Here is a 16,774-nt window from a genome sequence, read left to right as displayed (position 1 = left end):
TTTTGATATCTGTCCATCAGCCACCCTCTGATCCACTTAACCAGTGTCATGTCCATTTCCATTTGTTCTAATTTGCGTAACAGAGTTCCATGCAGTATTCTGTCAGATGGCTTTGCAAAATTATCGTGTAACCATTTCCTTTATCCAATTTAGCTGTTACTCTATTATAAAAAGTTAGCAAATTACTAAGGCATGACCAACCCTTCACAAAGCCATGTTGATCCTCATATACTATCATATTATTAACTACCTGTTCTTGAATTCTCTTTTTGACACATTTTTCTAGTACTTTTACCACCCCACCTGAGATACTGATTGGTTTATAATTTGCTATCCCAGTCTTAAGCCGGTCTGGTTGGCTGAGTGGTTAGCATCTCTGCTCTCCAGTCAATTGGCTGTCGGTTTGAATCCTGCCAAGAGCATGGATGTTTGTGATTGTCCTACTAACCAATTGCCATATGTACTGCTGTGACCTGAGTCCTGGTGCAGTATTACCTTTGATGTCTTTACATCATACAAAAAAAAAGTAAAAAGTAAAATAAAGCAGTCTTAGAACCTCACTTTTGCAATGGAATTATTTTGCCCTCTTTCCGCTCCCTTGGAACTCTACTAGAGCTGAGACTTAAAGAGCCTAGTCAGTTCCCTTGGTCATTCTTGCAAAATCCAAACTGATATCCTATCTAATCCCACAGCTCTATTTACATTGAGATTTTGCAATATTCTAAGAACCTCCAATTCATCCACCTCTGTTTCCACATTAGTGTGTGTCACATAGGTTAAAGCAGAAATCTCACTAGAATGATATACCCTTGAAAAGTGGTCACTCATTAACTCAACTATTTTTTTCTGCTTCTGTCTCCTCATGACCATCATCCCTCATTAAGGTTAATCATCCATAGTCATTCTTCCTCTTACTTGCCACATGACAAAAGAATTCTTCAGGATTTCCTTTGGCCTGCTTGGCTAGATTCTTCTCATATCTGATTTTGCTTTACTTACCATACCAGGCACCTTTCCCCTGAGCCTTGTACTGTTTATGAGTTTGCTGGTCACTTTTCTCTTTATATTCCCTCCATAGCATTTTCTTCTTCTGCAGCTTATGCTTAATGATATGAATTGTCTAACTCCAATTTGATTAACCCTCCTTACTTTAGGTATACTTTAATATTGCTTCCTGTAAAAGACCCTGAACTATGCACTATTAACATCCTTATGCTGCAGTGTTTTATGCCATGGCACAGATTTAAGCTTCATCTTAATCTTGTCATAATCATGTCCCTTGTAGTTCCACATATATCCATTCTTGACAAAATATTCCCATCACAAAATGATTCACTTTCACGAATCGGAGGCAGTGTGGTCACGTTGGTTATGTGACCCTGTTTCCTCTAGAAGACCCTTAACTATATCCCATGCACTGCTAACATCCTTACGCTGCAGTGTTTTATGCCATGGCACAGATTTAAGCTTCATCTTAATCTTGTCATAATCACTTCCCCTTGTAGTTCTATATATATTCCTTCCTGACAAAATATTCCACAGGTTACAATCTCCCAATTTTGACATCAGTGATGCGCCTTGCACCGGTTGCCCGACCGAGGTTGTTTCAAGTGTTTTGAAGGATATCATCGACAAAAATCTGTCACAAACAGTGCGGGAGATTACTGCAGTACTGAACATATCCCATACAAGCATTGAAAACCATTTGCACAAGCTGGGATATGTTTCAAAACTCAATGCTTGGGTGCCACATGAATTGGCAGGCCAATATGACAGCTCGCATATCCATCTGTGATTTGCTGTGACGTCACCAAGAAAATAAACCCATTTTTGAAGTGGGTGATTATGGGAGATGAAATATGGGCCGTGTATGATAATGTGGTATGTAAAAGATCATGGGGGCACAAGAGCAAACCGCCACAAACAACCTCAAAAGTGGGATTGCACCCAAAGAAGATCATACTCACTGCGTGGTGGGATTATAAAAGTGTTGTCCACTACAAGGTGTTACCGTCAGGCAGAACAATTGATTCAACTGTCTATTGCTCACAGTTAATGCAACTGGCCCATGCAATTAGCACAAAACATCCTGAATTGGCAAATCTGAAAGGAGTTGTCTTGCACCATGACGACGCCAGATCCCACACATCGTTAACGTAACAATTTATCCAGAGTAAATTGTTATATCTTGGCTGGGATGTTTTGCCACAACATCCATATTCACCAGACCTGGCACCTTCTGATCACCACTTATTCTGATCGTTGCAGAATTCTCTGATCGGGAAAACCTTCGCTAATGAGGAGACTATCAAAAGCCACCTGGATCAGTTTTTCGCTAGTAAACCTCAGGAGTTTTATGAACGCTGCATAATGAAGTTGGTGGACAGATGGCAAGAGGTCATTGATAAAGAAGGTCAATATATAACTCACTAGTATGTATTAGATGTATTAAATAAAATGTGTTTCATTCCACTCTGAAAAACCGAACAAACTTATTTGCCAACCCAATACAAAGCTGGAAATTATGATCAACTATGATCAACTTAGCAGAATACACTCTTTGTTCCCATGGTATCAGTTACTGAACGAGAAAAATGTCAGCGATACATGGGAATCTTTGAAAAGTGCTTAAATGAGGCAGTATCTGAATGTATCCCTAGTGTTCAAAGAATAAATAGGTAGGGAGTGAAATGGATGTGCAACTTTATTAAGCCAAGAAGGTGATGTGGAAAGAATATCATGAGAATAAGAGTGACAGGAGTTATGAAATATATAAAGCTCAGGCCAGAAAAGTAACGAGTATTGTGCGAAAAGCTAAATCAGAATAGGAAAAGAAATTGGCCATGCTAGCTAAAGGCAATCCAAAAGAATTTTATCGTTATGCCACAAGCAAAAGAAAGAATGAATGTGAAAGAATAACTTTATTTAATATAGATGGTACTCTAGTGTCGGAAGCTAATGATGGTACTCTAGTGTCGGAAGCACTCATTAATTTGTTCAATTAATGAGTGTTCACTTTGCTAAAATATATCACTCAGGTGTATGTAACAAGGTGCACAGTGTTACTACTACATTGGGTGAAGAGTTAAAGGTTCATGAAAATGAGGTCGAAGAGCTTTTGCATTACCTTGATAAGAATTTATCAGTAGGGACCGATGGAATATCAGCACATTGCTAAAGGAATGTTTTCAGCTGAATTGGCTAGGCCTTGCACATGTTTGTGTAACTTGAGTCTTTGCTCAGGAATGAAAGGAATGTTTGATAGTTCCATTGTACAAAGGTGGCACAAAAACTGATGTCTAACTACCGACCTATCGGTATCTCTTGTGTGGCAGTGAAGATTTTAGAGAAGTTGGTAAGCACTCGCATACAGAAATGAGTAGACAAACAAGCTGCTCTGCAAGGAGCAGCATGGGTTTACTAAAGAAAGGTCATGTTTTAACAATTTGCTCATATTTTATAACAGTGTCACGGCCGAGTTGGATAAAGGGAATGGATACGCTATGATAATGTTGGATTTTTTAAGGCATTTGATAGGATACCACAGGAAAAGCTGTTGCATAAATGCTGGGTGTGAATCTGCCAGATTTAAGGTGACCAGTGGTGTACTTCATGATTCAGTCCTTGGGCCATTGTTGTTCAATCTATACATGATATAAACTGGAGAATATGGAATTGGAATATAAACTCTTGACTTGGATCAGGGGATAGTTGAAAGACGGAAAAAAAAAAAGTGGTATTTAGTGGGTGTGAATTTGCTAGATTTAAGGTGACCAGTGGTCTACCTCAGGGTTCGGTCCTTTGGCAGTTATTGTTCAATCTATACATTAATCATATCCGGCAGGATCTAACATCACATGTGCAATTGTTTGCAGATGATGCAAAGATAGGCAGGGCAATCAGGGATGCTACTGATATTCAGCACCTACAAAATGATTTGAATAGGTTGAAAATTTGTTCAAACGAAAATGACTGTCAGTTTAATGTTAGTAAGTGTAGAGTCATGCACTTTTGCATGATGAGTTTCCAGCAGCATATTGTATTAGCAGGGTAACTGAGAAGGCAAGAGGATCTTGGCATAATGGTGGATGGGAATTTGAAGTGCAAAGGTCACATAGCAAAAGTTGCAAATACATCTCAGAGAATAATTACGATGTTGAAGTTAACGTAGACATCTAAGGGTAAGAAAGTCATTTTGTCTCTTTAAGGCTTTAAGACCACACCTGGATTATTGTGTGCAGATTTGGTCTCCTGGATTCCAAGGTGATAAAGAAGCTGTGGAAAGGGTGCATAGAAGAGTTGCAAAGATTAAATCTGGATTATGGGATTTAGATTATGAGTACAGATTGCAAATATGTGGATTACAGACGCTGGTTAACAGTAGAAAGAGAGGTGATGATAGAGGTCTATAAACCTTTGAGTGGGTGTTATAGGATATTATCTGATGAAATTTTTCATTATATGGAAGGTGGGGAGAGAACATGGGGGGGGGGGAGCATCCATGAAAGTTAAGTTTGTTTACAGTGAAGAAAGGGATACGAGCTAGGTTTTTCTCTCACAGAGCAGTGTGTGAGTGGAATAGTTTGCCTTTAGGGATAGTGAATGGATCTAGTGTGAATGAATTTAAGAGAAGCTTATGGCAGCTGGTTTGTGTGATTTAGAGCCTCCCTTGATGATTCCTTGGCTTCCTGGAGGTCTTAGATAATAATCTGGCAACTCAGAACTATTCTTCTTCAAAGGGATTTTCAATCCAGATGTTCTCTTCTCCTGATTTTGAGAAGTACTTCTCGAACATGATTTTAGCCCTTTCAAGTGCTCAGTTATTTTCTTTCTCATTTTCTGGGAGAACTATAGCTCTCCCAGAAAATGAGCGAGAAATACTTCATGTATTCATTTAGGAAATTGTGTAAAGTTTTAAATACCTTAGGTTAGCCTGTTTCAATACATGACCTCCAAAAATCTAATTTTTTAATCATAGATTTAATTTTGTCTGAAACTTTGAGGATCTTTATCGAATTATTCTGAAGTGCCAAAATTAGATTGTTTATTTGTAGAAAAAATCTGATAAGTATGCAAGAGCCTGAAGCCAATCACAATCATGTAACTTGGAAGCAAGTTAGAAAGAATGGTCTTCAGAAAAAAACCCCCCCGAACGTCATGTCTAAGTTCGAGCAGCCAGAGAAGGACTTTACCACAAGAGAGCCATATTACTTCTGTTAAAGGAGCAGGCCAGAATGAAGACTCATTATCTCTACACATAGTGCTCTGAAAATCCTCATGTTTGTGGACTTTGACTTTGTAAAATGAACCAGTTTAACATCATTATCAAGAACAACTTGCAATCAGGGAAGTGCTTAGATGATTTGCCTGTGTATGCAGCAGTGACTCCAGGTTATGTCGGGGGCTACTTTCATGACACAACCACAAAGCCATGTAAAAAGCTGACATAGAGTTGCCCCCATCTTTCTTTCTTTTCATCCATTTTCTGCCTACTGTTGGACGAAGGCCTCCTCCATTTCCTTCCACCTTTCTCTGTTCTTGGTAATGATTGACCAATTTTTCACAACAAAATGTGACAATTCATCACTCCACCTTCTTTTAGGATATCCTTGGCCTCCTTTCTGTTCTTTTGAAATGTCCCCATCAGTGACCAGTTAATATCCTTTTCTTTGAAATTATGATCAGTAGCATTAATCCTCACCTCTTGTACACTCTGACAGAGGATGACAAAGCAAAAGGTTTTCTTTAACTTCATTGCCCTTCAAATAACAAACAAAACAGCGAAATAAACAATATCTGTGCTTTTGTCAACTTGAATAGCAAAGTTAAGGGGATAATAAATCCCTCATTATTTTAAAGCCAGATACGAAACTCGGAGATCGAAATCTAAGAGTTTCATGCTGAAGAACTATCGGCGAGTCCAAGCGTAAGTCAACACCTGGATGGTACAACACTAGGGCAACTCGGAGCAAAGGTGGAGCAAGAACCATCACTATCCTTAATATTTTCTCATAATGTAAAACGCAGCTCCTAGGAGATGTATTACTCTTTTACATTATGAGGAGAGGTCACTACCCAGACCGGTTTCGACCTTTATTGAGGTCTCATCAGTGAGTAGGTAGACCTGGATAATACCAAGGTTTAAGTGAACCGAACTTACATATACCCCTACTAACAAATTGCCAGACCGGTGTACCCATATATTATTATTACTATGATAAAGAGCCAAGAGGCTGTTTTTCCAGCAGCGTAAATTAAGTTAAGGGGATAATAAATCCCTCGTTATTTTAAAGCCGGATACGAAACTCTGAGATCGAAATCTAAGAGTTTCATGCCGAAGAACTATCGGCGAGTCCAAGAGTAAGTCAACATTTGGGTGGTACAACACTAGGGCAACTCAGAGCAAAGGTGGAGCAAGTTCCATCACAATCCTTAATATTTTCTCATAATGTAAAATGCAGCTCCTAGGAGAGGTATTACTGTTTTATGTTATGAGGAGGCTACTTTCGACTACCCAGACGGTTTCGACCTTTATTGAGGTCTCATTAGTGAGTAGGTAGACTGGGATACCAGGTGTTGACTTATGCTTGGACTCGCCGATAGTTCTTCGGCTTGAAACACTTAGATTTCGATCTCCAAGTTTCATATCCGGCTTTAAACTAATAAGGGATTTATTATCCCCTTAACTTAATTTATGCTGCCGGAAAAGGCTCTTTATAGTAGTAGTAGTAATAATATATGGGTACACCGGTCTGGCAATTCGTTAGGAGTATATGTAAGTTCGGTTCACTTAAACCTTGGTATTACCCAGGTCAACCTACTCACTGATGAGAGCTCAATAAAGGTCGAAACCGGTCTAGGTAGTGACCTCTCCTCATAATGTAAAACACAGCTCCTAGTAGAGGTATTATTGTTTTACATTACTCTTCCTCTGATGTCAGAGACTTTAGTTTGATTTCTTATCTATATATTCCTTTTGTGATACATATTCCAGTCTTGTGATACAAAGCATACTTATTTCCATACTAATTTGTGCTGTTCTTAATTTTTGAATTTCCTTTGCATTTAGTGTCCATGTTTCACAGCCATATATCAATATAGGAAGAATGCATTGATTAAAAACTTTTTTTCTTCAGGCATAATGGTAGTTGACTTTTTGAATATTGAATGTAAATTTTCGAAAATTTATTTATCACTCCTTATGTCTATTAATGCCTAGTGTAGATAAATATTTATTAATACCTTTAATATGCAGACACTTGACACTTTGTACATACATTTTATGTTATTCACCAATTTTCTTCTTATAACTACATTTATTTATTTATTAATAACCTGTTTACTGCTATAACCTATGTCATGGTATAGTATGACATTTGCTGTGCTTGAATCATAAAACCACCAATCAACCAACTAATCAATCTTGAATCTCTTTGAATGCAGTCCTGCCAGTATGATATGCAGAAAATAGTTTCTGAATGTTCAGAATGCAAAAATCTTGCATTTGGTAGCATTGTACGAGCCCCCCCATGTGGTGGCCAAGAATAGCCCATGCATGTCATAAGGTGACTAAAATGAGTACCTAGTGCCTGGGGGTATAGCAGGGTCACCCTGTCGCTGGGGGTCATAAATATGGAGGCCTGTCCTCCAGGTTGGGCGTGGGGCTGAAGACTCCATCCTGGAAAAAAATGTCTTGTTATGAAATCTAAAGAAATAACTGCTGGATGGACTAAATGGCAACAAAATGGCAAATGTCTTAAGGATTTGAAAATTGGATCATGGAACTTTCTCTTTATGATCTGGAGCTTTAAAAATGCTGCTAGCGCAATTATATAAATACAGGATACTTGTTACGACTGTACAAGGAATGAGATGGACAGGAGAGGGGATTATGGAAAAGAAAAACCATATTTTTTATAGCTGCCAAAAGAAAGATCACCTGTTTGGAACAGGTTTCTTTCATTGTAAACAAGAGGATAAAACATCTTATTATGGACTTCAAAGCAATCTCACCTCGAATGTGTAAGTTACAAAATAAAGAACAGTTTTTTAACTACAGTTTTATTTGTGTACATGCTCCAACTGAAGAAAAGAATGATGCTGAAAAAGTTGTTTTATGATGAATTAGATAAGATCTATGGGGGTTATGTCCAAAGAGGGGATGTAAAAATTATTACAGGTGATTTAAATGCCAAGATAGGCAAAGAGGATACGCAACAGGCCAACCATTGGGAAATATAGTTTATATAATGAGACTAATGATAATGGGACTAGATTGATCAGCTTTGCTTCTTCAAGAAATATGGTTATTGGTAGTACAATGTTTAATTATAAAGATATTCATAAAATGACCTGGAAGTCCCCTGATGGAGGCACCTTTAACCAAATTGATCATCTTTTAATAGATGCAAGACACCTATCCAGTTTGATGGATGTTAGAACCTACAGAGGAGCAAATATTGATTCTGATCACTATTTGATTATATCAAAGATTAGAACAGAATCTCTGATGCAAGGAAGATATATGGGTCCCATGCTAGAAAGTTTAATAAGGAAAGATTGAAGGAATTAGAAGTTAAAGCCAAATATGGTGAGAGAATCAGTGAAAATCTGCCTGGTCTAACCATTGCTGAGAGTGTTAATGAAGCTTGGAATGTTCTTAGGGATGTCATAGTGACAACAGCAGACATAGTATCAGAAAAAGTCAGTAGAGTGAAGTATAATCATTGGTTTGATGCAGAATGTGAACGTGTGACTGTATTAAAAAATAAGGCATATAAACAAATGCAGCAAAGGAACCACACTCATAAAGCAGTGGAGGAATATTGTTTGGTCAGAAAATAAGAAAAAAGAGTGCATAAGAATAGAAAGAAGAAATACTATGAGGATGAACTTAAGGAATTGGAACATCTCAGAAGCATGAATGAAAGCAGATCTTTCTATCAAAAGTTAAATAGTAGTCAGAAAATAGTCCAGCCTAGAACGATGTTATGTAGGGATAAGGAGAGTATAATTTTGAGTGGGAATGAAATGATACTAGGAAGATGAGCTGAGCATTTCGATGAACTATTGAATTCAAATATATCTGGTCAATTATATGGTAGAGAGCCAAATAATGACAATAAGGCCCCAGGAATGGATAAGATATAGCAGAATTAATTAAAAGTGCAGGTACAGAATACTTCAAGCAGCTGTGTCAACTTATCAACAAAATCTGGATTAATGAAAATTCCAAACGAATGGAATCTGAGTGTCATATGCCCCATCCATAAGAAAGGAGAAGTAACGGTATGTTTTAACTATAGAGGAATTAATTTATTATGTACAACTTATAAAATTTTCTCTAACATTCTATTTAAGAGACTTCATCCGTATGTATAGAATGTTATTGCTGATTATCACTGTGGATTCCATCAAGGAAGATCTACAAATGATTAGATTTTTAATATACGGCAATTACTTGAAAAATGTAATGAATTTGGAATTGAAACACACCACCTTTTCATAGAACTGCATATGATAGCATAGATAGATAGATCTAACTTATTTATTGCAATGAAGGAACTACAGATTCCATGAAAACTTATTGCTTTAGTTAAAGCTACAATGAGAAATATTCATTGTCAGATCAAAATTCAGAACATGTTGTCTGATCCAATATATATAAAAAACGGTGTTTGACAAGGGGAAGGCTTAGCTTGCTTACTGTTTAACATAGCACTTGAAAAGGTTTTCAGAGATTCTGGCATTAATACAAGGGAAACTATTTTCTACAAGTCAGTACAAATTATGGCATATTCAGACGATATCGATATTATAGGAAGGACATGAAAAGCAATGGAAGAAACTTTCATCAGTTTAGAAAAAGGCACAAAGAAGATGAATTTACAGATTAACCAAGAAAGGCAAAGTATATGCCAGTAACTAGAAAGATTTGTGATCATAATCCTTCTCAAATCAGAATTGGTTCTTATAAATTTGAAATTGTATATAGTTTTATATCCTGTCCTGTCAGGTGTCTTCTCCCTCCAGGAGATTGACTACCATGTGTCTGCACCATGTCCTATTCTGCGCCTCTCTGCTGCATTCCTCATATGAGAGATAGGTCCAGTCTTCTATATTTTTCATCCACTCCAGTCTTTGTCTTCCTCTCTTTCCCTCAACAGTTCCTTCAAGAAGTGTCCTTTGTAGGCAGTTATGTCTCGGAATATGTCCAAAATATCTGACTTTTCTCTTTTTAATTTCTTTCATCAGGCTCCTGTTGACGCCTGCCATCTCTAGTACCTCTTCATTTGTCTTTTTTTCTTTCCATGATATTCTCATAATTCTTTGTAGCATCCACATTTCAAAGGCCTCCAGTTTTTTCACACTCAGATTGGAGAGTGTCCATGTCTCTACTCCATATAATAATGTAGACCATATGTAGCATTTGGAGATTCTTAGTCTTGTTTTCAGATTTAATTCTCTAGATGTTAGTAGAGTTTTCATACTGTTGAAAGTTGACCTTGCGATTTCAATCCGTTTTCTAATTTCATCTTCTGTCCTGCCAGTCTCTGTGATCAAGTGTCCGAGGTATATGTAGTTTTGCACCTGTTCTAATTTATTTCCTTTTATATCGATGCATATTTTTGGTATTTTCTTTTCTCTTGAAATTATCATGATTTTTGTCTTTTTAAAGTTGAAACTGAGACCGTACTGTTTGCTATACTTGAGGGTTTCATCTATTAGAGTTTTGAGGTCATATTTGTTTTCAGCTAGAAGAACCGTGTCATCTGCCTTAAGTTATTAATATTTCTGCCCCCTACAGTGATCCCTTTGAGGTTACTAATTTTATTAAATATTTCTTCTGTGTATAGGTTAAAGAGAATTGGAGAAAAGACAGCCTTCTCTCACACCTTTCTGAACTGAGAATTCTTCTGAGGTCTCTCTATTTATTCTCAGAGATGCAATCTGTTCCCAGTAAATATTAGTTCAAAGCCTAATGTCTTTTCCATCCATGTCTATTTTTGAAAGGATTTCAATTAATTGTTCGTGTTGGACATTGTCGAATGCCTTTTTGTAATCTATGAAGCAGAGGTACACATCTTTTTGTTTTTCTAGATATCTTTCTATGATGGTTCTGATGTTGAAAATACCTTCTCTTGTCCTACATTTTCCTTGAAGACACTTTGTGTATCTATGTTTATTTTTCTTTTATTTGTTTCAAGAAGAACATATAGGAGGACTTTTGATACTTGACTGATGAGGCTGATTGTCCTGAACTCTTCACATCTTGTAGCTTTTGTTTTTTCGGGAATTAGAACGAAAATTGAGTGATTAATATCTTTGGGTAGAAATCCAGTCTCATATATTTTATTGCATAATTTTGTTAGAAATTTCAGTCCTCCTTCATCGAGAGCCCTCAACCATTCTGCCAAGATGTTATCTATTCCTGCAGCTTTATGTGGTTTTAGTTTTCTGATGGCATTTTCAACTTCACAGAGTAAAATGGATGGTCCTTCTAAATCAGTCTGTTCAGGAATATCATTTCTTTGTTGTTCATATAATTTCCTTATGTATGCAATCCATCTTTCCATGATTTCTTTTTTATCTATTAGAATATGGTCTCTTGAGTGTCCATATTTGCTTCATACAGCAAATATGGACGCTCAAGAGACCATATTTGCTGTATTTATCCTGCTTGTCATTTCTCTAATCTTTTCATATTTCTCTGCTTCTGTGTTTTCTATCAAGGTTTTCTATATCTATACATTTATATTTAATCCATTCCTCTTTGGCTTTCCTGCATTCTTTTTTTATTTTTTTATTCATGCTTTTATATTCAGGTTTGTTCTTTAACTTTTTTCTTTGTTCCATCAACGTCAGTATTTTTTCATTCATCCAAGGTTTATTCCTTTTCCTTTTTAATTGTGGGAGTGTATTTTTGGCTGCGTCATTGATGCTATTCTTGAATGTTTGCCAGTTCATGTTAATTTCATCAATTGGCATTCTATTTTCTGTGTGAGTTGTGGTGTCAGACTTGTTAAGGGATTTTGTGAATTCTTTTATAAAGCAGTCTTTAACTTCTTGGTTGTTAAGTGAGTCTGAATTATAAGTTTCTCTTATGAATGGTTGGCTTGGTATCTTAAGTTTTATTTTGATTTTTGCAATCACTGGGTTGTGGTCTGATCCTATGTCTGCTCCAGGATATGTTTTTGTTTGTGTTATTGCATTTTGGAATCTTTTGCTTATTATTATATAGTCAATTTATTTGGTTTCTATAGATGTCCCCAGGGCTTGTCCAGGTATATAGTCTTCTGGGAGGATGTTTAAACAGTGTGTTGGCAATTATTAGGTCATCAGTTTCACAGAATTGAATTAATCTTTCACCTCTTTCATTTCTGATTCCAAGCCCTTGGTTTCCCATGCAAAATGAGATTTTTTCTGAGCCCACTTTTCATTTAGGTCGCCCATCAGTATAATAACATCATCTGACTTAGCACTGGAGATTGCAGTTTGGATGCCTTCATAAAATTGTTCCAACTCTTTGTCTGGGTGATCTTGGGTTGGTGCATATGCTTGGATAATATACAGGTTGAATGGTTATGCAGTTATTTTGGCTGTTATGATTCTGTCATTTATGGGCCAATATCCCTGTAGAGATTTTGCAATTCTGTTACTTAGGACAAGCACTACTCCATTAAGGTGTAAGTCACTGCCAGAGTAGATTATAATGTGATTTTTTTCTTCTTATTATGCCTGTATTTGTCCACCTCACTTCACTGATACCTGCAATATTGGCCTTCATCACTTCTAATTCCTGGAGTAGGTTATCTAATTTGCCTACCTCGTAGAGTGTTCTGACATTCCATGTTACTATTTTCCAGAGATTGCTCCTGGTTTTCAGACAAGGAATATCTTAGAATATCCTCCCTGGAGGATATTCTCAGATATTCCAAGATACCAAGCAAAAGAGGTTTGAGATATTATCTTCATACACTACCTTAGTAGTTCTTGTCTTACAATTCCCAGTTTCAAGCTCTTCTTCCCTGTAGCTATAAGAGCTGATGATTGCAGGGGTCTCAACCACATCTCTAACTTCATATTGTGACATGGTGTGTTTCATGGTTGACAATGGATAAATACACGGTGAGGCTCCGATCTCTTCCACGACGGCTGGCCACAAGTCCCTTAGATGTCAGGAGTGTGCCCTCGATGTGCTGCACATCTTGCTGTCATGCCCTTGATGCCATTGATCAGTCAGTGTTGATTCTTCTGCCATCTTGGCCATTCCAGACTTAGTGCACATTAGGGGTGACATTCCCTATTTACCGCATTCTATATTGCTGATATACCCTCACTTAGTTTAGTCCGCCAGCCGAGATGGTTTACCGGGGTGTGGCCACTGGTGTGCACTACCAACTTCTTGGAGCCATAAGTGAGAGTTGAGTGTTTGTGAGGACCAGAGCCCAACATCTTGACCCTGAGATCAGTGGCTGACATCGATACTAAGGTGCTACTTCTCCGTACACCCCATGCACCCCATATAGTTTTATATACTTAGGATCAAAAGTTAATTGTAAAAAATGATGTCAGTACTGAGATTCAGAGACATATTCTTTCTGCAAGTAGATGCTTTTGTGGACTTAGGAAATACTTAAAATCACACATGATCTCAAGAAAAACAAAGATAATGATGTACAGAATACTTGTAAGACCAGTATTAACCCATGTCTCTGAAAATTGGGTATTATCATTGGCAGATGAAAGATTGCTAGATCTGTTTGAAAGTAGAGTTCTCAGATATATTTTTGGAGCAGTACAAGAGAATGGTTTTTGGAGGAAAAGATATAACCATGAACTATACAGATTATTTAATGAGCTAGACATTCTTAAGTACATAAAAATAAATAGATTAAGTTGGGCTGGACACATTATATGCATGGATAATAATAGAATAGTTAAGATGTTTAATGCTAAGCTGGAAGGAAAAAGAAAAATTGGAAGACCTAAATTAAGATGGGGAAGATAGAGTGATGCAAGATATTAAGGTTTTAGGAGTCAAAAATCTGAGGAGTTTGACATTGAATAAGGAAGGCTGGCAGTACTGCCATCCTTCCTTATTCAATGCCAAATGAAGAAGGCCAGGGCCCACGTAGGACTGTCGAGCCAATGATGATGTACAAGTCCATTCTCCTTTGCCTATGCTCCTGGTCTGTTCAAGTTGTCCTGAGCATCTGAGCAATTTCTTATTGCTCCTCCTAACTTTTCATCATCAATAAAAAAAACTATTTATCATCATTCAAGCCACCCGCAATATTCACAATGTACAAATTAAATATAAGTAGTCCAGGGACAGAACTCTAAGTGACGTAATGGTCATCTTCATTCTTTTTTGCTGTCTAGACAGTTCTCTTTGACAAGTTCCACACAGTCAGCCTTTTATCCATGCCACCAACTTATCCAGTTTACAGTGTGGTATTCTGTCAAAGGTCTTTGCTTTTTCATTTGTTGAAGTTATTTAATTAAAATGCATTGAATTAGTTGCAGAATATATTTTATTTCACATATTGTGTTAATGTTATCTTTAGGAATACATGTCTTTTTTGCAAAGTAATGAAGGAATTGCTTCAATATGTAAGCAGCGTGTGTTATGTCGATCTCTTGCTGGGAATTTAGTGCCAGTTCTAACTATAACATCTGATGGAACAAGTATTGACAATGTGAAGGTAACATTTTATTTTAAAACATTATTTTCCAGTTAATGTATTAAGGAATAATATTTCATGTGATTTGTTTTCTCTATGCTTATGAAAGTCAAGATAATGAAAATTAAAGTAGTTCATCTAGCCATAAATAGTTACAACTTGAACAGTGCATAAACATTTAATTTATCAGTAAATCATTTACAGTTTCAGCCCATACAAACCACATGTATAATGTGGTTTGTATGTACATATAGCAGCACTCAATGTTCGAAATGTACCCCTTTGTTTTCATGCATGTCTGAAGTCTGTGAGGCCACATATCAATGACGACATGCACACCATCCAATGGAAACTGTCACTGCTTGCTCCAAATTCACCTCCAGGCTGGCAATGCTAGCGAGTTTTTTTTGCAGGCTACTCTCTCAAGCTTTGGCCACTATTTGAAGTCCAACAGATTCAGATCAGGACTTTCTGCGCTCACACAGGATTACGGCAGAGTCGTACCTTCATGGTCCACACAAGCTGTTACATCCTAATGCAGTGTGGTAGTCTTGTTCTTTGGCAATCAGATAAGTCTTCTGTATCATTATAATGGTTAATAGTCTGATACATAAACATCCTACTGATCCCAAGTGTTTTTAGGTGGCTGTATTCCAACCTTGTGAAAGGCTATTACAGCTGCATGGTGTTCTCTTAATCTCCCAACTTCATGTTAACTCTTACAGCTAAACAACTGTCTTTCCACTGATAAACATATGAATGCTGGCTACACACAGACTTTTGTCTTTTGAGCACTGCCATGCATCCCGTTCACACACAATTCAAAAATTTGAACGCGTACCTGCTTTCTACTTGAAATCATCACTGGTAATTAATTTACGGAATTAACAATACATATGAAGTATATTAATTAAAGATAACTTTAATGAATCACTTCTATATTTCGGCAATGTCACATTGCCATCTTCAGGAACATAAAGATATGATATGTGCACTAAGGAACTAACAAAGCAACTGAGGAAGAAAGTAAGAAACTAATTTTGTTCCTAAAGTCCTAATGGTGCCCTCTTGCGAGCTAATTTGGTAGTCTTGGCAGTTGGGCTGAAGTTCTCATAATGAAAGTCTCCCAAATTTGGGGCAGTTTCATGCACCCAAATTTGTTGAGGTTAGGAACGTTTTTTAGAGCTGCTGAAGATTCTTTGAATAATCTTTTGAATTTAAACTTGCTGCGATGGATTATTTTTGTTTTCTTCCAACGAATTTTATGGTGGGTATCTAAGGCATGGTCTGCCAACCCAGAGCGGCTGTACTGGTGAAACCAGATGTAGTCTTGGTGTTCTGAAATCCTGATATTTGTTGTTCTGCTTGTTTGGCCAAAATAGGACAATTTGCAGCTGCAAGGGACCTGGTATACACCAGGTAGGTCTAGGGGAAGTGGTTGGTCTTTGGTAGAGCGGATAAGGGATGCCAACTTTTTATATGGTCTGTAACAGGAAGTAAGGTCATATTTTTTGAGGATATTAGTTATTTTTTCAGAGGTGCCCTGGATGTAGGGGATAGTGATAGACTTGGTGTAGTCTTTATTGTGGAGGGGGGGGGGTTGTGGTTTACAGGTTTTAGTATTTTTTGGATTTTTTTGGGGTTATAGCCATCGGCTAAGAAAGTGTTGCGGATGTGGTTTAGTTCAATAGTCAGGGCCTTGTCATCTGAGCAGATTAATTTTGTCCTGTTATATAGTGTTTTTATCACCCCATATTGTTGTGAGGGGGGGGGGGATTGCTGGTGAATGTATCTGCCAGTGTGGGTGGGTTTTCTGTAAACAGAGAAAACCAAAGATCCATCAAGCTGGCAGGTGATTAAAGTGTCTAGGAAGGGGAGGGTATTGTTTTCCTCTTTTTCTAAGGTGAACTGGATTCTGGGATGTTGGTTGTTTAAGTGCGTTAGGAAGGAGTGGAGTGTGTCTGAGCCATGTGGCCAAATAGCAAACACATCATCCACATAACGAAGCCAAATAGTGGGTTTTTGTGGGGCGGAGTTTAAGGCTTTCTCTTCAAATGTCTCCATAAAGAAATTGGCCAAGGGTGGGG

At 37.4% G+C, this 16,774-nt stretch overlaps 1 protein-coding gene across 1 annotated transcript in view; it reads left to right on the top strand.

Annotated features, from left to right (window-relative positions):
• Nucleotides 1-16,774, top strand: part of LOC150092693 (cytosolic carboxypeptidase 2-like) — a 354,069-nt gene that overhangs the window by 110,439 nt on the left and 226,856 nt on the right. The window contains exon 9 of the mRNA XM_090414258.1: nt 14,571-14,708. Within this exon, the coding sequence (XP_090270384.1) occupies nt 14,571-14,708 (138 nt within the window). The remainder of the gene's footprint in view (nt 1-14,570; nt 14,709-16,774) is intronic.

The sequence above is a fragment of the Typopeltis vanoorti genome, chromosome 25 (genome assembly GCF_054136105.1).
Source record: "Typopeltis vanoorti isolate ZY-2024b chromosome 25, IOZ_Tvanoo_1.0, whole genome shotgun sequence".
NCBI classification, from domain to species: Eukaryota; Metazoa; Arthropoda; class Arachnida; order Uropygi; family Thelyphonidae; genus Typopeltis; species Typopeltis vanoorti.
This window is presented reverse-complemented; position numbering and strand designations above follow the sequence as displayed.